Here is a 22,431-nt window from a genome sequence, read left to right on the forward strand (position 1 = left end):
TAGGTACCATATTGGCACCGGGTTTCGGTACCCAACCCTACCAGGGATTGTGAATTTTTGTGAGCCCTGATTTCAGTGCTGTGAGTATTGTTCACACATGTATAAAAAATCACTTTCTATCAGTTTAATCTGTTTGTATAAAAGAAAGTTAAACAAATTGTCAGTTGTTTCTAAATAATAAATGAATAAAACATATAATAAAAAATCAATAAAAAATTATATAATTTATAAAATATTGTTTTGGACCTAAATTTGTATTTATTACAACAGACTTTTTGCCATCTATAGTTGTTGACAGTATAATATATATATATATATATTATACTGTCAACAACTATAGATGGCAAGAAGTCTGTTGCAATGGTTACAACAGTAGCTATGGGTAAACATTTTATCCTGTTTTTGGGGAGTCCCTTTGATGAAGCCCACCAGTAAGTGATGATTCAACTGCATCATTAGGGCTAAAAGTCTGAGTCAGATGTTCCTTTTAGTTTAGATTGTTGCAGATTACTGCAGCTTACTGACTGCTGAACCACATCAAAACCAAACCTACACACTCTGACAAACCGCTACCTGAAACTACCCTTCAGAAAACCCCTGATAACAAAACCTACTTACTGGTCTAGGGCTTTGTAGTACATGTCCAGGTCCTTATTGGCCAACTCTGTTGTTCTCATCACAATCATTTGGTCTCTGTAGAGATCATCGGCCCGGCAATACTGATCCTCACTGAGCTCTTTACGGAAACGGAGGATCTCGTCTTCATAGCCTTTCTGTCGACCGAGTGCCACACTGCGGTTCTTTTTTAGGTCCTCCAACTTTCGTTCCACTTCTCGCCGCTCACTTGACAGCAGAAGATAGACTTTTTAAGATGCACATTAATATAATGTCCCCCACACACTTAGTAAAGATCTATGCAAAATAGTTTACAGTAAAGTAATTGGTTAGTCAGATGGATTCAACTAGTTTTATGGTAACTATAGAGCGTACTTTGCACTTTAAGTCTTGTGAGCTTCAGAAAGTGTGTCAAACAGTGTCATGACTTCCTAAATGGTATTTGTTAGCTATAACGTGATCTCATACTTGCGCAGCTGCAGAACTTGCATGTTGCCCATCTCCTTAACCAAGTCTTCACGTTTCCTGGACACCTCTTTCAGCTCCTCCACACGCTTTCGTAATGTCAAGTTGTCTTGTAGCCAGCGCTCTTGAACCTGTTAAAAACCAATCATATAACCACATATAAAATAGAAATCCATATGCATCATTTTTTTGGGAGAAAGTAAATATATTGCAATAAAATATGCATTCAGACAAGTGGGCTCAGATAATTAATCAGTTGGTACTGTGCATCATTTCAAATTAGCAGCCAACAACTGCATCCAAATGATTGAGAAGTCAGAAGATTTTACAGACATTACAAATGTTCAATATGCTCACTTGATTGCGTTTACACTTAGCATTAACATGTGACCGTATCCGTATGTTGTCCACACTTGTAAATGCAATCCAGCCATTATGTCTGCATTTACAGGTCAATGTTACACAAAACCCCACCCCATCTTCTGTCAGAAGAGAGACGGAGAACACCAGGAGCACTAGTGAGACTCGTACACTTATTTTGATTTGTAAAATGTAAAAACAGCCGATGTGTGACCTAGAAATAAATGCAGAATATTAAATGTTTCTTAATCGAACATTAAAGTCTGTGGGAATCGGAAGTTGCTGGCAACTTTATTTTAGTCTAGAGATGTATTTCCAGCTGAAGCAGAATATTAAATGGAGCGCTTGGTTTTATTTTTGCACTTCTCCTCTCTGTCTTTCACTCATAGTAACCAAATGGTCAGAGGGATTTGTTTTAAGGATATTCTGCCCAAGAAGTCAAACTGACGTCATCAGAGAGGGAATGCTATTCCAGAGCAGAAGTAAATGTTCAGATTATGATTTAGTATTACCTAGACTATTTTTTTTGTTGTTGCATTAATAGTTCACGTCAAGACTAGCAATGTGAGCTAGTAAAGTGAATACAGTAAATGTTGATTTAATGCGGACTTTAAACATTTCCGTTTTAACATTTTCTAAACTTTTGTGTCCAGTTGTAAATGCAAGATTTATACTTTTGGACATTGTACATGTCATCAGCCACCTAACTTCATAGGTGTGAATATTACTATAAATTTATGTCACAGACAATCCACTGAAATTTCAATCTCTCGGAATGCTGTTAGCTGCAATGGTATTAGTTTTTGGTGATTTGTTTTTAGCAATTTTGATTTGTACATGAGCACAGTATGAAAAGTATATACACCAAAACATAGGTCTTAGCAACAACAAAAGCAAAAATGCAGCAAGCTTTGCTTGGCACCTTCTGAGTGTCAATATCTTGTCGGATGTTGCCAATGTCTTTATTGATCTTCTCTCGCTGTTTTTCAGCCTCGTGTAGTTGTTTGTCCACCTCTTGTAGCTCAGTTTCCTTTTGCTAAAGAAATCAAGAAGTAAACAAGAAAATAAATGGAAAAATACACTGCATACAGGAAACGAGAGCTAAGCATGTAATTTTGTTGTACCTCTTTGTAGCTGTCCTTCCCCTCTTCTATGTACTTGGTAATCTCTCTCTCAAGGAGGGTCAGGTTTTTAACTTTTTCTTTGATTCCATTTATCTAAAAGAAAGAATAAAATTTTAGTTAACTCATGATCAGCAATGACTTCATCTTTCATTTTTTTAAAGTAAATATCCACAAACTCTGATGTAGTACATTGTGGTAAATAATTTCACAGTAATAAGGAAGTATAAGTTGGATGAAACAAATTAACCGGCACCTTTTCCTGTGCTTCCCCCTGTTTCTGTCTCTTGCGCTCAGCAAGGTCCTGTTTCTCCTGCTGGAGCTTCTCCAGAGTGGCAGCTAGAGGAGACACCTGCTCCTTCGCATCCTAACAAACACACAAAACATGATGAACACTACACTACCATTCAAAAGTCTGGCTTCTGTGTTTCAAATAATTATGTATATGTTCTTAAATATTTTATATAAATATAATATTATTGATGTGACTTGTGTCTTAACAGTACAAAGACAAAGAGTTGTTGCTTATGTGAAAAGCATGTTTGTGCATGGTTCTTGTCATTTTAGAGTAATTAACTGTGTGAATGGGGCATGTGCCTCAAAAGGACATGTGAGCGCCAAAACTCCTCAGAATTCTTTACAAACGAAGAAGTACATACTGTGGAGTATGGCTAGCTATGCATCACCTTGCACTTAATACTAAGAGAACAAAGGTTACAAATGTAATCGGTCACTCAATGCTGCATCTGTAGCTGACACTGTGGGAACAGTATACTGCACTGCAATACAGTGCAATACAGCCGACAAACATGAAAGACTGACTACCCGCTTGTAATGGTCAGACCTGGAGGGTGTTCATGTCAGCTACTGATGCAGTGTTTAGTGAACCTATGAAATGAAATGTTTCTCTTTAGGAATAAGAAGGTACGTTAAAGCAGAGTGGGCGCTCCTCACTCGAATGTCTCTGTGGAGTGTCTGGATCTCAGTGGAGTACTCCACACACTGCTCCTCCAACTGTTGACGTTTCTGCATATTGCTGGAGATCTGGAGCTTTTCTCCACGAATCTCATTTACACTGCTCCTCAAGGCCTGGATCTGCTCCTGCTGGTCCTGGATCAGTTTCCTCTTCAGTTCAATCTTGCTGCAGGCTACACAAAAGAAGCAAATAATCAAACATCAACTGAACACAGGGTTTTAATAAATGTTAGACCTGATTTTACATTGAATACTTTGGAAAGTTGAAGAAAGTCCTGTGGTGTGAAAAGAATACATGCAGTTTTTATGACTTGAATTGAGGGCCTATGATGGGCTATGATGGCTCAGTGGTAGAGCATTGCATTAGCAGCACAAAAGGTTGTGGGTTCAATTCCCAGGGAACACAGGTACTGGTAAAAAGAGATGTATAGCCTGAATGCACTGTAAGTCGCTTTGGATAAAAGCGTCTGCTAAATGCATAAATGTAAATGTTCTAATTTATCATGATATTCACTGCAAAGAACTACCATATTTTCCGGACTTTAAGTCGCACTTCTTTTCATATTTTGGCTGGTCCTACGATTTATAGTCCGGTGCGACTTATTTAGCAAAATTAATTTGACATGAATCAAGAAAAATTAACTAAGAGAAAACATTACCATCTACAGCCACGAGAAGGTGCTCTATACTGCTCTATGCTCCTGTAGTCTTCCACTGAGCAGTATAGAGCGCCCTCTGGCGGCTGTAGATGGTAATGTTTTCTCTTGGTTCTAAATAAATGCGACTTACAGTCCAGTGCGACTTATATATGTTTTTTTCCTCATCATGATGTATTTTTGGACTGATGCGATTTATCCTTAGGTGCGACTTATAGTCCGAAGAAATAATATAGTAATAAAAAAAAGAAAGAGTGAAAGCAAAGTTGATTAAAAATATTTAAAAAGCTGTCTTTTACAGTACCTAAGCTGTACACTTTATGTAATATAATAATATAAACAGTATTCAAACCGCAAATAACAATATGGCAAATGTTTAAAACAAGGTACATGACTATTGAAATATCTGGGGTCAATAATTTAAGTTTACAGAAATATTTTTTTTTTGCTTAGCTACATGCACATTTGTGATTACAAATTTATAAAAAGTTTATCTAGGTTCCAATGTGATAGTAATACATTTTGAGGTTAAGATGACAAAAGACCCTTTCAGACTGCACGTCGGACCCGCAATATTGCCGGAACATTGCCGGGTCGCCTTCTGTGTGAAAGCAACCACGTCCCGGGATTGATTCCCGCATTGAACCCGGGTCGGGGACCTAGTAACATTGCGGGGTTCGACCCAGGACGAGTGCTGTATGAACAAAAGCCAAATCTAATGCCGTGTCGAAGTGATGACGCGCGTTATCGTGACTCTTTTATCGGCTGTTTTGAAGGAAGATCAACGTTCGCGACGAATGTGCGCAAACTGTAATGAAGCAGAGATCAGTTAGTTCCTCACTTTCCGTGCTGACGCAGGGATTGCTTGCTTGCTTCAGTGAAAGTATAATGTGCCTAACGTTTTCGACTCGTACGTTACACGTCACGCGCTGATGTCACGTGTCGTTACGGGGTCTTTACGGGTTGTGTGTGAAAGCATGCACATATCCTGGGTAATCACTGGTAGTGTGAAAGTGCAAAATCTAGCGACCCGGGAACAATTGCAGGAACACTTTACCTGTGTATTTGCCGGAATGGCAGTGTGAAAGGGGCTATTCTGAGTTGATCAAGTCAAGCAACCCAGGTTTACAGATAGATTTAGCACCTATAATGACCTTTTCTCTTCCTTGCCATTTGGCTTTTTAAGACTGATTGAATTAGCACCTATGCATTTGAATGACACCGTTATGCTGATGAGATCAAGGCTAGGGAAATGCCAGTGTCTGGCATTTTACTGATGCCATTTGCATGCTTTGTTTAAATTGTCTCCACCTCTATATATCCCTCCCCCTTGAAATGTATATAAACTCCAAAGTATCACTTTTTTGGTGAGACTTGGATGACTACAGCGACGCACAGCGAGTTCTCAATAAAGAGTCTTCGATTCGGAGTTCCCAACACACATTTTTTTTTTTTTTTTTTAAATAGCTGCTGAAAATTCAACTCCATTATCACAGGAGTAAATTAAACTTTTACATAAAAAAAGGTTTTAATATATACTTCACAATATTACCTTTTTGCTATAATTTCTTTAAAAAATATGCAGCCTCGCTGAGCATAAAAGATTTAAAAACTTACAGATCCTTTTGAACGGTAGTATATATTATTACACTTGAGATTCACATAAGTTTTTATTCTACATCAGTGCTGAACGTACTGGTGTCCAGGCGGTGTTGGTTCTCTTGCTTCTCCTGGCTGACCTGCTGCATGGTGCGGCTGAGGTCAACTCCCTGCAGCCTGGCTGCATGTTGAGCGATCTTCCTTTCTACATCCTTTAGGTCAAGCTACAGAAAATAGGAAGAATTTGGATTATGCACAGGTGAATAAAAATACTGCTTGTTAAGTCGTGACATATTGAATACTGTTTCCAGATGCAAGTCTCTATAAATTTGCACTACATTGTATATCATAAATTAAGAATCACAACATTTAAGTATTTTGAGCATTTTAGGTGATAAATTAGACTTTGAAGTATATGCTGTGTTTTACTGATGTGCTCTATTTAACTGGATTGTATTTTCTGTGTTTGGACTAAATGGGAATGAGCTCAGACCTGATAGCGATCCATGAGTGATATGTCCTGCAGACAGGCCTTGGCTGTGTCTTCCTCAGACATCAGTGTGCACAGCAGTGTCTCTTGCTCCTCAGTGTCTCCTTTCAGCTTCTCAATGTCTCGATTGACACGCTGGAGTTTATTTCTGAGCTCTGGCAGCTCTTTCTCCTGGAGCTCCGCTATGGACTGCCTGCCAGTACAGGAGATGATCATGTTAGACAATGATACATCAGTATCTTAAGCTGTATTAATATGAACATGACAGATTAATGAAAGGCAAATAGGTAGGTGGATGGATAGAAAAATGTTAAGCAAGTAAACAGATGGATGAACTAAGGGTAAATAGATAGACGGATAGATGTAGGATGGATGGAAAAATGTATGAAGAGGTAATAAGGTGAATGAATGAATGGATGTAGGGGTAAAATTTCAATGAATAGATGAGTGGATGCATAAACTGGTAAATTGGTGAATGGATAGACAGGTTGACAGATGAATGGATAAATGTTTGGATGAAGTGGTAAACAGATGAATGGATGGAGGAGTAAATCGGTGGTTAGATGGACATAGGATGACTGGACAAGTGGAAGGATTGATGTGAAGTAAATAAGTTAATGACTGGATGGATGAAGGGAGTAAATAGTTGAATGGATGGATAGATGAATAGATGGATGAAAAGATGAAGTAAACAGGTGGATAGATGGATGGATAGGTGAAGGCGTAACTAGAATGACAGATGGATGGTTGAAACAGTTAATATATGGCAAAACGGAGTATGAAGTATGGATGGATGAAGTGATGAACAGGACGGATAAATAGGTGAAATAAAAGATGGATGCTGGATGGATGAAAGGGTAAAAATAGGTGGACGGAGGGATGGCTGGTTAAAGATGTTAATAGGTGGACAGACGAACGGATGGACAAAAGGTAGAATGGATGAAATGATAAACAGGTGTAGGATGGATGGATAAATATGTGAAGTAAAGGATGGATGGATGAATGAAAAGGTAAAAAGGTGGATGAACAGATGGCTGCATGAAGGGCTTAATAGGTGGATGGATGGATACATGGATGAAATGCTAAATAGGTGAAGGATGGAAGGATATATAGGTAACGTAAAAGATGGATGGATGGATGAATGGAGGACAGATAAATATACATATAAAAGAACAGACAGATAAAAAAAACAATTATTATTGCCTGATGGGCTTCAGTTCCATCATTTCATCACGCCTGCGCTCCTTCCTCTTCAGGTCATGCTCAGTGTTCTTTAGTTTGTCTGGGACGAGTCGCAGCTTGGACTGCATGTCATTAATGACGTCCTGGAGCTCTGCTTCTGATGGGAACACACGCTGACACACGGGACAGCAGGGCTCGCCCTCCTCTGTCAGCTGACTGATGAACTGACTGTACACGGCTGTAGCACCCGCCAGCATAGCTGCTCAGAAAACAATCCAGGACAGAGTAGAGAAAAATAAACTGAGAATCACATTAACACCATGGGAAACTGGGTATGTTCTGAATTAGCACAAACAGGGTAATGAAACTGGTACAAACTACTTAACTGTAAATGTGTTACACATTAGAGTAGAGAGCATGCTACTTCATATCTACAACTATTGCTGTACTTGACAAAAAAACGGCTATATGCGTGTCTGGTAATGATTAGTAATTTACCACAAACCAGGCCCACACGTAATCTTCATATGCAAAATCCACAAACTTAAACAGAATTCAAAGACCATCTTCCATGAAATGCGACCCCTGGTTCTTGTGAGTTTGTGTATCACTTGGTACGAAACTTATATTAATTGTGCGCCATTTTGACGATTTCCCTCCAAAATTAGCACAGAAAATATGCATGAATATTTGCGTGGCTCAAAAATGTTTGGTAAGAGCTGAACGCATTTTTGTACCTCTCTGTTTGGAGCACTTCTCCAACTCATCCTCCAGTTTGTTCAAGTCCGACTCAAAGTCCTGACTGCCGCACACATTAAAAAGTCTCTCTTCAAAGCTGGCCAGCTGCTCTTCCTTACGTTTGACTTCAGCAGTCAAATGAGACTTCTTCTGTTCTCCAGATGCAAGCTCCTTACTATGAAACAAAAATTAATATCTGTTGTCTAGAAAAGCTAATTTACATTTAATTTTTCATACTTTTCAAGCCTAAAACACATTGTGCATTACGAATAATAGAGTATCATGTTTTAATCCTAAAATAATCACCACTGTTGAAGTTACAGTACACTGGAGAAAAATCTAATTTATTGTTTTTACTTTGGAAATAAAGCACATTCTATGACATTATTTAACATGTATTTTACATATACATATATATATATATATATATATATATATATATATATATATATATATATATATATATATATATATATATATATATATATGAGCACTTCATGTACGCTACTACAAGTGCAACTCTTGAATATGAATTTTTTGTGATGTTTGCCTAGACAGCCTTATTCTACCTGTCTGTGTAAGCTAACTGTCACCATTTGAATACAACATTGTGTGTTCCACTGCCCTGAAAGTGACTTATTCCTCATGACCCTGGAATCGAAACTACGTTATGTGTCTTGAGGAGATATTACTTAAGTATGTGGGTGGTTATTCAAATGTCAGCATTTTCTGCAGTATCAAGGTCAGTGTATGTGCATGTGTCACTTATCACGTAGACGTTTAGATTCTGTTACCACAAAACATATTTCAACCTCACACTAAAAATAACTATTTATGGCATTCTCTAGCTCATTTGAAAAAAGAAATACTATTATACAAATGTTTGTAGAAAAAAAAAAAATCATTCAGGAGTGTGACAGACTTCATTTTGTTGAGCCGGTCTCTGGTGAAGTTGATCTCTTTGGATTTGGAGTAGATCCAGTCTTCTAGCTCTTTCTTGCTTGGGAAGTGTCCCATCAGAGACACCAGCTCTTCATTATGTCTCGACTTGATCTTCCTCACTTGTTCTTCTTTTTCCATCTGAAATCCAAAGCAGAGATAAACTATTTCCATCTCGCATAAGCACGGATAATGCACTGCTATATATATATATATATATATATATATTTGCCTAGCATTTTTCAATAAATGTTTCAAATAATGGCATGCAAGACTCTTGTCACAGTTTGTTCTGACTGGATTTTGAAATATTTTAAAGAAATCAATTGAATTTTAACTCATATCAAAATAAACAATTTGATGCTTCAGGCAAATCATAGAAAGCAGGGGTGGCCAACGTCGGTGCCAGAGTGCCACATCCCTGCAGTTTCTCGCCAACCCTAACCGTAGACACCTGAACAAGCTAATAAAGCCCTAAGTGTTACTAGAAAGTGACAGGCAAGTACGTTTTTTATCAAGGTTGGAGCAAAACTCTGCAGGACTGTGGCTCTCCAGGAACAATGTTGGCCTCCACTGATATAAAGACATGCACTGACATCTAGGTGTTACAGTTATATACTGCAAGCAATGTGCAGATGTACTAATACCAGGGTTCATACTAATTTTTACCAATAAATGTCCATGATTTTTAAGACAATATTCATGACCCAATGTTCTTTTTTTTTTTTTTGTACAATATGAATAAAATTTTGTTTAAATTTATAATAGCATGTTAATTAAAACTTAAATGACTATTAATGCTATTTGTTTGCTTTATGTTTATTTTAATAATAAGTATAAGCTACAACTTGAGAGAGTGAAAGAGAGAAGGTACATCTAAATCTCTTTTCCAGGTTTTTCATGATTGTATGAACCCTGAAATACACATCTATTACTGTTCATGATTTTGTAGCATATATTGTGGTCTTTGATTTTGTCACTTTCTGTTTGCTCGTAGTGGCGGAGGTGTTGCAACAATCTTTAGTGATATTCTTAATGTTACCCAGAAAACAGGATACATGTTTAAATCATTTGAAATACTTCTGCTTAATGTGACACTATCAGATATGTAAAAAAAAAAAATCTATTTTATATCTTGCTATGGATACTGAGTATAGACCATCAGGGCTGTATACAGATTTTCTAAAAGAATTTGCAGATTTCCTCTCAGACCTATTGGTTACTTTCAGTGGTGTATAAAGTACCTGAAAGTCATACTCAAGTAAAAGTACAGATATCTTACTTATCTGTGTTTGTATCTGTAACAGTCACACAATTTTGTATCTGCATTCGGATACAACATTGTACAGTTACTTGATAAAACTGTTATGCTTTCTATGCTGTTATCTATACTTTCATAGTTATCACTGAACAAGTAGGTCGTGTTAAACTAAAATAATTAATTTGTAAAATATTTATCATGCAAGCAGAGAGATGTCATGACATATATTTAGTGATCATTTGAACACGACTGAATCCATTCAATGCACACATTTTCATTACGCAGAACTCTTTAAGCGAGTCTTAATGTTTAGTGAACTTCGCCAAATAAATGTGCGTATGCCGCACAAACCAGCAGAAGATGAAGATGCAAACATGTAGGACAAATAGAAAATGTATCTGTATCAATCTAAGCTGATTATTAGCCTACTCTTGAGAGATAATTGGTTTGCTTTTTAAGAGACTGAGACGCACAATGTGGCTATTTGATTGGTGACCACGCTGTGCATATTCCATTCATTCATTCATATCACATCATAGCCTAAGGTTTAAATCATTGCATTTAAATATATATATAAATAATAGAACATTTATGGTCAGGGCTTGACATTAACACCCGCCAATGAGTTGAATGATTGTAGTGTTTTTAAAAGGCAACTAAACTAAGCCATTGACACTATGACACTACAACTGTCATGAGTATTACATGCACACACTGTTGTTGCCTTGTGCGCAAGTGACAGAAACGAAGAGACAGCTATCCATTTCTTGTGAACCCAACCCTCTTTATTGTGAGTAAATCACAACCATATGCGACTAAATCTTCATTCTGGCAACTGAATGATGTTTAATATTAGCCAATGGCTAATAAATTCTCAGATTTTACTCGCCAGTGTGCGAGTTGGAGGCTAAGTATAGTTTAGCACAGATATATTTTCACTTGCAAACACTCTGACTCACTCTCCGTCAAGCGATCTGTGATATTTCCAAGTTCATCTCAATGGATACGCAGAGCACCTGTATTTGATGTACCATAAACTCTAGTGTGAAGACCCACAAATCTCAGTCACTTTCTCTCACACATACGCAGAGAGAGAGAGAGAGAGAGAGAGAGAGAGAGAGAGAATTTACGTGCTACATTTAAAGAATATTCTTTGTTGTATTTTCCTGTCAAAATAACAGTGTTCCTATGAAAGTCTTCAGCTTTTAAGAACAGTTGGGTTTTCTGGTAGTGGGTGGAGTTAATGCAAAAATGGCAACCTCATTGGCTGGCGCTCACCTATTAAAGTCCCTGTTTTGATTTCAGCAAATCAGTTCAAGCAAACGCACACAACCTGATTAATATTCATGAACCCAGCAGCTCATTGATCCTTAGTAATCTTTAGTGTATTTTATAGTTCTTATTATTAGAAGTCGTATCATTATTATCCTATCAATATTTTTTTGTCAGAAACATTGAATGACAGAAAAAACATCCACCTCTCAAGTTAAAATGTTCATTTAAAATGACTAATATGCATTTAAACACAGTTATCACATTTACTTCTAATTACTTAAGTTATATTAAATAATAATTGATTATTATAAAGCTTGACTGACTGATGTTAAAAGTGTACTTAAAAAAAATTTCAGTTTACAGATTGTAAATGCAAAACGCAAAAATTGTATCTATAACAGTTCACTGGCATATTAAAAGTGATATTGTCAATATATAATGTAATACTTTTAAGTTATAAGATTTTTTTAATAATACTGCTATGTCATAATTATTCAACCCCTATTCAACATTGCTGTTTTTAAATCACTTATTTGCATGGTGGGGAATAAAACAGTCTCAAAACAAAATTAAGCTTTTAGAAACTCTATTAAAAACAGAATTAGCTTGAGCTGTTACACATACAGTTTGGCCCATGCATGTGTTGAAGTGGAGTAGCAAAAATGTCAACAGAGATCTCACAAAAGCAAAAGAGAATAAATATCGTAGTACTTTAGAAAGGCTAAGGCTATATGAAGATTTCCAAGATATTGAAAGTTCCTAGAGACACAGCTCTCAGCCTTATTCCTTAGCTTAAAGTGCGTTTTACCAGAAAATCTTTGAGGTTGTGGAAGAAAAAGCACAATATCATAAAATGTTTAATCAGAGCAACTGAGAAAAAACCTGCAATGTACAGCCAAAGACTTGCAAGATGACCCGATGAAAGGAGGGAAACCATTTCAAAGCAGTGTGTAAGAAGAACACTAGACAAGTATGGCCTTTATGTTGAGACATCTTGATAAATACCACCCTTGATCAAGAAGAACAAAAAGCCAACTTGAACTTGATACAATTCATTTGTGTGGACCTGTGGAGATCTGGAGGAATGTTTTATGGAGTGATGTGACCAAACTGGAACTTTTTGAACCCATGGATCAGCGGCATGTCTGCTGCAAAAAATGGCAAAGCTCATAAACAGAAGAACACCATCTCCATCGTCAAACTTGGAGGTGGATCAGTCCTGTTATGGGGTTTCTTTACTGTGGAAGGAAGTGGAAATCATGTCTGTATGAAGGACATCATGGATTCTTTGAAGTTTCAGGCCATTTTGACAAGATTTGTGATGCCTTTGGTGCAAAGACTGAAGCTGATAATCAATGGACTTTCCTGCAGGACAGTCATCCCAAAGTACACATCCAAATCTACTACTGCTTGGTTCAGGGACCAGTCATAGAATGTACTTGAGTGATCTGTTCAGTCTCCAGGCTTAATTCTCATTTCAAATATCTGGTTGAATTTGAAGAAAGCAGTGGCAATGTGAAAACCAAAGATTATCACTGATCTGAAAGCTTTTTCAGGTGTGGAATGGGCCAAAACTGTAGTAGAGAGGTGACAGAAGCTTCTAAACACGTACAGACAGCGTTTATTGGAGATTTTAAAGAATAAAAGAATAATTTTGAACATGAATGTTTAGAGCCAATTCGAATTTTATCATGATTCATCAATGTTCCATTCTCAGAATCACTCAAAAGTGTATTAACAAACTTTCTCTAATACTTTACTGATGCCTTTGTTAAATTGATGTCATAAAATGTTATCCTCCCCAGCAAATTGTCTTGCAAGTCAAGGGGGTTGAATAATTTTGAACACAACTGTGTGTGTATATATATATATATATATATATATATATATATATATATATATATAAAATCGGTAAACTAAAATATTTACTAGCCAATGGCGATTCAATTGAGGGTTGCAACCTAACCAGTAGTCATTATTAGGGCCTGCGCACAAAAATGACATTAACGGAAATGTGTTCTTTATGATGAGAGGAACGTTCCCCACAGATTTGAATGCAGGTAAAAGCAACTTTGTCCGAACCATGGTATGCATTTTTTGTGAGGTTTTGAGACTGACCTACTTTCCACTGCAACTTGTAACAAATAATTTCCCAGTGTGGTTCAATAAAGTAATTCTGAGTCTGATTCTGATTAAACAGACAATGTTTTTAATGCTAAAGTTTTTTTTTGATTTTTTATCTTTTTTATTAATCTTCTACATCCGTTGACCACTTTTATTAAGCAATAAGAAACTACTTTTTTTATGTATTTATCTTAATACATGGTTTTATTTAAAAAAGGCACTTTATACACAACCTTATTAGAGCTAATGATAATGACCTGTATTGTTAATCATTTATGTAGTCTTGATTTGGGTGTGTACAGTGGTTTTACATTTAAAAGGGTTGTAAATCTAGTTCAAGTAAATTTTAGCACACCATAGTCAACTTTTATCAGGTAATTTCACAACAGCAAAAATGTGGCTAGTTAAAATGCTGTGTGGCTAGAAACTTTGGAAAACCACTAGCCACATTGGCTAGTGAGCAAAAAAAAGTTGATGTAAAAAGCCCTGTTTATGATTTACTATTATTGGTGAAATTACTCTTGCAAAGCTCTGATTCCTGAGAGATGCACAGAGATTTGATTTGATTTGCGCTCTTTTCACTCATAAAGTTTACATTCATTCACTTCACACTCATGACTTTTAGGTCTGTGTATAATATTATGCTGACCCCCTGTCTCAACTGTTATCTAGCAAACACCAGACTGTGCCAGCTTCAGTATTCAGGCAGAATTATTCCTTGTCTGTTATTCATTATTGAAGCCATTATAGGTGCCATTCCGAATAAGGTATTCGGCTTCAGGCACAACCCTAATTACTACATATTTTAATTTTACATAAGTCATAGAAAGTAACAACTCCATGCAATATTGTAATCCTAAAATTCATGTTGTACTTGCAAACTCTTTGTATACATTATGATTAATGCATGCTCGAGTATTCGATTGTTTACGACCGCACCGACTAGTGGTTCAAGTAGTCGATCACTAGCATTTGTGCGCATGCCCAGTAAAGCCAAACGTATCCCTTCTGTGTTCCTGTAGCTCAAGTGGTAGAGCTTTGTTTTAGCAAGCACAAGGTTGAGGGTTGGTATCCCAGGGAACACGTTAGGAGAAAATTGGTAGCTTTAATGCAATGTAAGTCGCTTTGGATAAAACCGTCTGCTAAATGCATAAATTTTATTTTAATTTAATTTCTAGCCTTAACCGCACGCATTTGTTATATCACAAGCTTTGCGTGTGTATGCGCTGGGCCAAGGCATCAGTCATTTTAATTTTTGACCATAGACATGATGTCAGCAAACAGAAGCATTATAATGTAAATAAAATGTAAATAAAGTACATAAAAATAATTCAATCCTTCAGCAACAAACTCTGTACTAGAGGACCAGTGTCCTTTAGAGTTTAGCTCCAACTAGGGCTGTGTATTGCCAATAATCTGGCGATACGATACGTATAATGATACAGGGGTTGCAATATGATATATTTCGATACACTTCGATACTGTAAGCAAGGCGATATATTGGGATATTTCTTATTTAATGAATAGCATATATTTTAAGGAAAGCTGTCATTAAGAACACACCACCATATGCAAACTGTATCAATAAATAAATAAATACAAATTGTTTAACCAGAACAGTGGAATCTGCATTCATAATAATCAGTTCCTGTAACATTCAATGTAATTGAACCACTTTTGTGCAGTATGACTAAGCGGATCGATTAAAGTGCTTGCAGGATCCTTTAATAAAATAAAACAATATAAATACAATAAAAGCATAATCTAAAAAAACAAGCCTTGTGAATTATAAAGAATAATACGCTGATAATAATAAAGTTTGATACCTTGATCTCAAATGGTGTCAGTTTAATTTAAGTGGGTACAGTATATAAAACAGTTGAAAAATATGGATTCAAATATGTATATAAAAACAATAAAGGCATAATCAGAAAAAAATATGCCTTGTGCATTATACTGAATAATACTCTGTATATTTTACAGTTGGTTTGATACCTTTAGATCAAATGGTGTTGAAGTTTTAATGGATTTATATTATTGAATACATTAAAAGTTGTACAATTATTCTAAAACACATAAAACGGTCATTCAAAAAAACAGAACTTTGTGCAATAACAGGGATGTTTTTCTAAACATTTTAGTATTGGTTTATATTATAATGTCACATAGTTAAATGGTTTAATTAATTTAAACGGTTAATTGTTTATTCTTTCCCCCTAGAAATTAAGGTTTGTGCAACAAAGTGCTTAGATTTATGACTAAGTTAGTTTGGGCTCAAAACATAACAGTCACAAAGAGTTTAATTAGCACAAAATAAATTTATAAAAATACATTTAAAAATGCATGTCTAATGAATGTCAAACAAACTTTACCGCACCAAGCATCGCACCAATTGCATAAAACACACCTAAAATGAGAGAAAATGGATCCTCTTTTACGCCGATTGCCGCGACCATAACCCGCCTTTCCACTATCTCCAACAAACAACAAGCGACAGACCGGAAGTCATTCATTTATAATGGAAAGTAGTGCGGGAGCTGTGTGGAGTTCCGATCATATGCGTATGCAGAAATTTTGTATCCGATTTGATCTTCGGATGCGTTCAAATATTTGAACTTCTGTGCGTACACCATATGCGACCTCCCGAATGGATGTGATGTATTCTAATCAAAACTTTAGGTGCGAGGTCAAAATTACCTATATGTTGTTCACTTTAACATTATTCTTTAAAAACTACTTCTGTGAAATTGTGCTTTAGAATAATTATATTATAATTACATTGATTAGCCCCATATGTCACGGTTTTACGCTGCCTGAAGGAATACGGAGTCGAGGATAAACGGAATAAGGTTTTTAATATATCCAACACAGGGGATATCCAACATGGAGCACAGAGGTAGACACACGTAAGTAGCAAATGGTAATGAAGACCCGACAACACAGAACTGAAAGGACAAGGCTTAAGTACAACAGATAATTGGGGAAACACAGGTGGATGGAATCATTAAATTAACAGGGACATGGAACACATGAGGAAGATAATGGACACACCTGGGAACTAATCAAACACGGAAAGACAGAAACTGGGTCACGGGCAAAAACACACTAAATGAGTCCAGGTGTGTGACAGTACTCCCCCCTCCCGGTAGGTGCGTCCTCGCACCGTAGAAACAACAGGGGGAGGCGTGGGTGGGAACTTGGGAGGAGGTTCCGGTGGAGGACGGACTCCCAGGAGGGGGCCAGCAGACAGGGACCACAGAAGGAGGAGCCAGGGAGGAGACGGAGGAAGGAGCCAGGGAGGAGACAGGAGCAGGAGGAGCCAGATGGTCCACCAGAGACCAGCCAGGACTGAGATCCAAGGTGGAGTCGACGGCGGGAGGAGCCATGGTGAAGGAAGGGTCGACGACACCAGGGGGCCGACAGGCGGAGACTGCACCGGTGGGTGAGGAGCCCAAGATGGAGCAGCACAGCCGCAGAGCCAGGGTGACGACGAGGATCCGGAGGGCCTAGGTGGAGCTGAAGGCTCAGGCGACCAAGGTGGAGCCGGAGTGACCGAGGATGGAGGTGGAACCGGAGGGAAGGAGGAGCCTGACAGAGCCGGAGGGATGGAGTGACGAGGTGGAACCAGAGGAGTGAAGTCCCGAGGCGGCGGATGGTCGACGACTGACCAAGGTGGAGCCGGAGGGACGAGGGAGCCCGGTGGAGCAGGTGGGATGACAGGCCACGGTGGAGACGAGGGAGCTAAGAGCCAAGGCGGAGCCGCTGGGTCGAAGGACCGAGGAGGAGTCCAGGGCTCGGAGGCTGGAGGCGGAGACAGGGCCTTAACACGCCAAGGCGGAGCTGGAGACTGGCAGTCCAGCGGCGAACCACCGCGCCCCGATGGCGCGGACTGAGGGTGAGCTGCGGGACTGGCTGGCACCAGCAGGGATGACGAGGAACTGGCTGGTCTAGGAGGAGGAGAGAGGAGAAGGATGGGAGGAAGGACAGGAGGATCAGGACTGGACGGAACCAGCGAAAGAGGAGTAGAGGGACCAGCAGGTTTGGGAGGAGGCGGGAGAGGGAGGCTGGGAGGGAATACAGGAGACACAGAAGATTCAGGGCTGGGCGGAACCAGCGGAGACACAGAAGATTCAGAGCTGGGCGGAACCAGCGGAGACACAGAAGATTCAGGGCTGGGCGGAACCAGCGGAGACACAGAAGATTCAGGGCTGGGCGGAACCAGCGGAGAAACAGAAGATTCAGGGCTGGGCGGAACCAGCGGAGACACAGAAGATTCAGAGCTGGGCGGAACCAGCGGAGAAACAGAAGATTCTGAGCTGGGCGGAGCCAGCGGAGAAACAGAAGATTCTGAGCTGGGCGGAGCCAGCGGAGATACAGGAAACTCAGGGCTGGGCGGAACCAGCGGAGAAATAGAAAACTCAGGGCTGGGCGTAACCAGCGGAGAAACAGAAAACTCAGGGCTGGGCGTAACCAGCGGAGAAACAGAAAACTCAGGGCTGGGCGTAACCAGCGGAGAAACAGAAAACTCAGGGCTGGGCGGAACCAGCGGAAATGGAGCAGAGGAAATGACTGGAGGAGGTAGGAGTGGGAGACTGAGAGGGTATACAGGGGAATCAGGGCTGGACGGAACCAGCGGGGAAACAGGAAAATTAGGGATTACCTCCATAGACCAGTCCATCAGATCCAGAGCTTGCTCCTTATGACCTTCAGAGACTGTATACAGCTCACCCTCAGTCGCAGGAGTGTGGGCAGGGCTTTCCTCCACGCCCTCGATCTCCACGAGGACTCCCACGATGCACGGTGTTGCCGGCTCACACACCTGGTCAGTCGCGCTCTCGAGTTCCGGCTCCCTGTCAGTGGATGGCTCGGGCTCTGCGGCTGCGGTGGGCTCTGGCTCCGTGCAGCGTGATGGTGGCTGGCTGGTCTCTGGGTCGGGAGTGGGGCTGGCGAGGTCCTCTATGGGGCAGACGGTGAGAGGCGACCCATTTCTCGCCAGAGTCCACTCCACGTATGCGGCGAAATCCTCTCGAGGACCATCTTCGGACGACAACGCTCTGCATTTGGAGTTCAGGCTGGTGTTGTAGAAGGTGCAGAGCGCGCCGTCCGGGTAGCTGGTGGCATTAGCTAATAGGAAAAACTGTTTGGTATGGTCCTCGAGAGAACGTCCTTCCTGCTTCAGCAGGAGGATGAGGAATTCGGGACGATAGAGGGGATCCATAGACACTAAGAAACAAAAAGACTTTGAAAACACAAAAACAAAACGGAGGGAAAAAACACGCAGTTTTCTATTTTCTCTTTTGAGGTCGGGTCTTCTGTCACGGTTTTACGCTGCCTGAAGGAATACGGAGTCGAGGATAAACGGAATAAGGTTTTTAATATATCCAACACAGGGGATATCCAACATGGAGCACAGAGGTAGACACACGTAAGTAGCAAATGGTAATGAAGACCCGACAACACAGAACTGAAAGGACAAGGCTTAAGTACAACAGATAATTGGGGAAACACAGGTGGATGGAATCATTAAATTAACAGGGACATGGAACACATGAGGAAGATAATGGACACACCTGGGAACTAATCAAACACGGAAAGACAGAAACTGGGTCACGGGCAAAAACACACTAAATGAGTCCAGGTGTGTGACACCATAAAACCCACTGTTTTTATATTAGTTGGGGGGGGGGTCATTTGATTTATGAGGATGCATTCATACATTAATTATATTCATTAAACCTATTCATTTTACCATGGTGAATATGCCGCGGTAATGGTCGCTGCGAAACCAGTTTGAAACTTCTGCGTGACTGCACCTAGAGGGAGAAATGCGACAATCTTGTCCGAATGTCATGTGCAGTGGAAAAGGCGGCTGTAGACTGATAGACCCAGCAACCCCATGTGACCAGCCTCTTCACACGGGTCGTGGCAAGCGGCCAAACTGAGGCAGCGACAGCTCAATTGTCACACAGTGGATGTTACCACAAAAGCTTAAATGGCAGCACTCTTCAGCTTTGTACACCGAAACATGAACTGGGACAAATTTTTCACCCTCCATTAACTAGCAGCGAACTACATCACTAACATTCGTGGTGTGCTCTAATACTAGTATTTCCTGTCACTCAGGATTTGTACAGAGATGAAGACTGCAATCTAGCAGTCGGGAAATAAACTCTAAACGAAACAACTGCCATGATTCTTGAATGATTTTATATATATATATATATATATATATATATATCGATATTCTGTTTTTGAGAATCTATACAGTATCGCCAAAAAAAATATTGCGATACTCACGTGCATCAATATTTCAATATTACACCCCTTTATTAACTATTTAATGTTCCTATAACATTTATTAAGGTATAAAACAGGAGGACATGAGAATATTTACTATTTTTACACACCTTTACAGTTAATTTACAGTCTTGAATTGTGAACCTAAAATATGAGTGTTAGAGAATGTGCAAATAATTAACATAGTCATATCAGTCAGAAAAGCAGTTCTGGCCTTTTTTAAATTTTTTAGCTGCTTAGTTGTTATGCTTGGCTTTAAGATTCTTGACTTTAAAATTCAGAAGCCCTTTAAAATTAAATATGTACACAGTTTGGATTAAAGAGCCACACAGATGGGAAATCAAAAATTACCTGTATTACAGTTTATGATGTAGCTGTCCATCAGTGTAAACAATGTGCAAAGTAATGAAACCAAAAAGTACACGATTTATAAAGTTATTGGCTTCTAAAGTAAGGAGTCGACTCTGAATCGCTGAAATGAGTCATTATAGATTTCAAATCTTTTGCCCATCTCTATGTACGTCACTAGGAACACTTTGCATAATAATCTCCGCCTACCGTCTTGGGAGAAACGGAACTCTGACCTGCCCCTGCCTTCGCGATGAGAGGAATAAGACATAATTCACCCAAAAAGATGCTAACGCATTGTTTACCATAAAGTTGTGTGCGGAACAACCAATCAAACCTGACTATGTCAGTTGACCAATCAGAACACAGTATGCTACCGAAAGGTGGGGTTTAAGTAAACTGAATCTTTTGAACAGCTTCGCGCGAACCGTTTGGGGATCTCTGAGAATTGAGGTAATTTTAAAATTATATTTTGACAAAAGGACAATGTTTTTTAACCTTGGATGGATTTAAACCTATTGTACAGGACTTATAAACAGTGATAGAAAGCTTAGAATTTTCATCTTATTGGCTCTTTAAATTAAAGTGTTTTTGTATTGTGCTTTGGTACCAAGACCTGAGAATTTTCACTGGTATTGGTACCATATCTTAGCGATATGCTATTTATACTACGTGAAAATAGATAGTCTATTTACATCAGTTATAAATAAGCTTGTCTCTGTTGTGTTGTGCCACTTTCATTGTGTTGCGCCAATTTCGTTGTGTTGTGCACTATTATTAGCTGTATCCTGGATGGTTTCTGTTAAGGTTTTGCTGTTCAGATGTGTTATTGCCTAAATACATTTATTTTATGTTTGTTATATTTTTTTTGGCATTTAAGTGGGGACTGGCCACTAATGGACAAAAGAGTGATGGTATGTGAGCTCACCTTGGTCTTCTTGAGCATGTCCATTTGTGTGCGTGTTGCGGTGTGTGTGTTGAGTAATCCCATCTCCTGGTCTAGCTTGCGCTGGGCCTGATCCAGTTCGGTTTTCTCCTTTTGTAGTTCAACTACCTCTGCCTTTAGACTGTCCACCGTACAGGCCTGTACAGCATTATCAAGCTCACGCTCCTATGAACACACACACTTTAAGAGATGTATCTAAAAGCAACACAGGTGCCACTGATGTTAGTTCTGTTAAATGCAGATCAGACATTTGTTTTACACATTTATTTTCAAATTTGGCCAGTTTAGTTAAAGAATCAGTTGAGCCAAACAAGAACATAATTACAAAGACATCAGCATGCTCAAAGGAAGTCATGTGTGGTGTAGTGCAGTAGCGCAGGCCTAACCGCTTTCTGAAGTTCAGTTTCTAGCTCCTGTAGTCTGCTTGAGGAGCCCTCCAGTCTTTGGAGGTCAGACTTGATGTTTTTCAGTTCCTGTTGTTTCTTGGCCTGTATGTCTCTCTTGAGCTCAATGGTTCTCTCTAGACCTGTCTTTTTATCTCTGAGATCATCGATGCTTTGCTGCTTCTGTGCCTCTTTCTCTTGCATATCACGCTGAAAAAAAATTAAGAAATGATCACTAAACAATGGTAACATTACAATAATAATATTGAACTTATAAATATGGAGTCAAAACAATGCTGTATATATATATATATATATATATATATATATATATATATATATATATATATATATATATATATATATATATTCAAAAAAAATAAAGTTTTGCAAATGAAAATGTTTGCTTTTTACAAACAAAATGAGTGAAGTGAAACTGCGTGCATTTTGCAATACATATTTTCCATAGCCAGATCTATTAATTTACTTGCAACTCTGCTTTTATTTTGTGTGTCAGTTTAGTTTGAGCTTGCGATACAGTTTTCCCTTTGCTCTTCATTTTTCTACCCATCTCACTTTGTGGCACTGTTTTGACGTGGGGGTGGGGTCAAGGGACGGGGGTGTGTACAACATGCCTCCCTGGAAGTGACGTCATCG

At 39.0% G+C, this 22,431-nt stretch overlaps 1 protein-coding gene across 2 annotated transcripts in view; it reads right to left on the reverse strand.

The window, feature by feature from the left end:
* Positions 1–22,431, reverse strand: part of LOC127986041 (DNA repair protein RAD50) — a 224,260-nt gene that overhangs the window by 184,826 nt on the left and 17,003 nt on the right. For both annotated transcript variants that reach the window (XM_052588246.1, XM_052588245.1), the window contains exons 10-22: positions 21,778–21,984; positions 21,374–21,556; positions 9,124–9,281; positions 8,201–8,376; positions 7,485–7,722; positions 6,285–6,474; positions 5,889–6,015; positions 3,516–3,709; positions 2,818–2,928; positions 2,565–2,657; positions 2,363–2,476; positions 1,084–1,211; positions 619–843 (exon numbers count right to left, since the gene is read on the reverse strand). In XM_052588246.1, the coding sequence (XP_052444206.1) occupies positions 619–843; positions 1,084–1,211; positions 2,363–2,476; positions 2,565–2,657; positions 2,818–2,928; positions 3,516–3,709; positions 5,889–6,015; positions 6,285–6,474; positions 7,485–7,722; positions 8,201–8,376; positions 9,124–9,281; positions 21,374–21,556; positions 21,778–21,984 (2,144 nt within the window). The remainder of the gene's footprint in view (positions 1–618; positions 844–1,083; positions 1,212–2,362; positions 2,477–2,564; positions 2,658–2,817; positions 2,929–3,515; positions 3,710–5,888; positions 6,016–6,284; positions 6,475–7,484; positions 7,723–8,200; positions 8,377–9,123; positions 9,282–21,373; positions 21,557–21,777; positions 21,985–22,431) is intronic.

The sequence above is a fragment of the Carassius gibelio genome, chromosome B21 (assembly GCF_023724105.1).
Source record: "Carassius gibelio isolate Cgi1373 ecotype wild population from Czech Republic chromosome B21, carGib1.2-hapl.c, whole genome shotgun sequence".
NCBI classification, from domain to species: Eukaryota; Metazoa; Chordata; class Actinopteri; order Cypriniformes; family Cyprinidae; genus Carassius; species Carassius gibelio.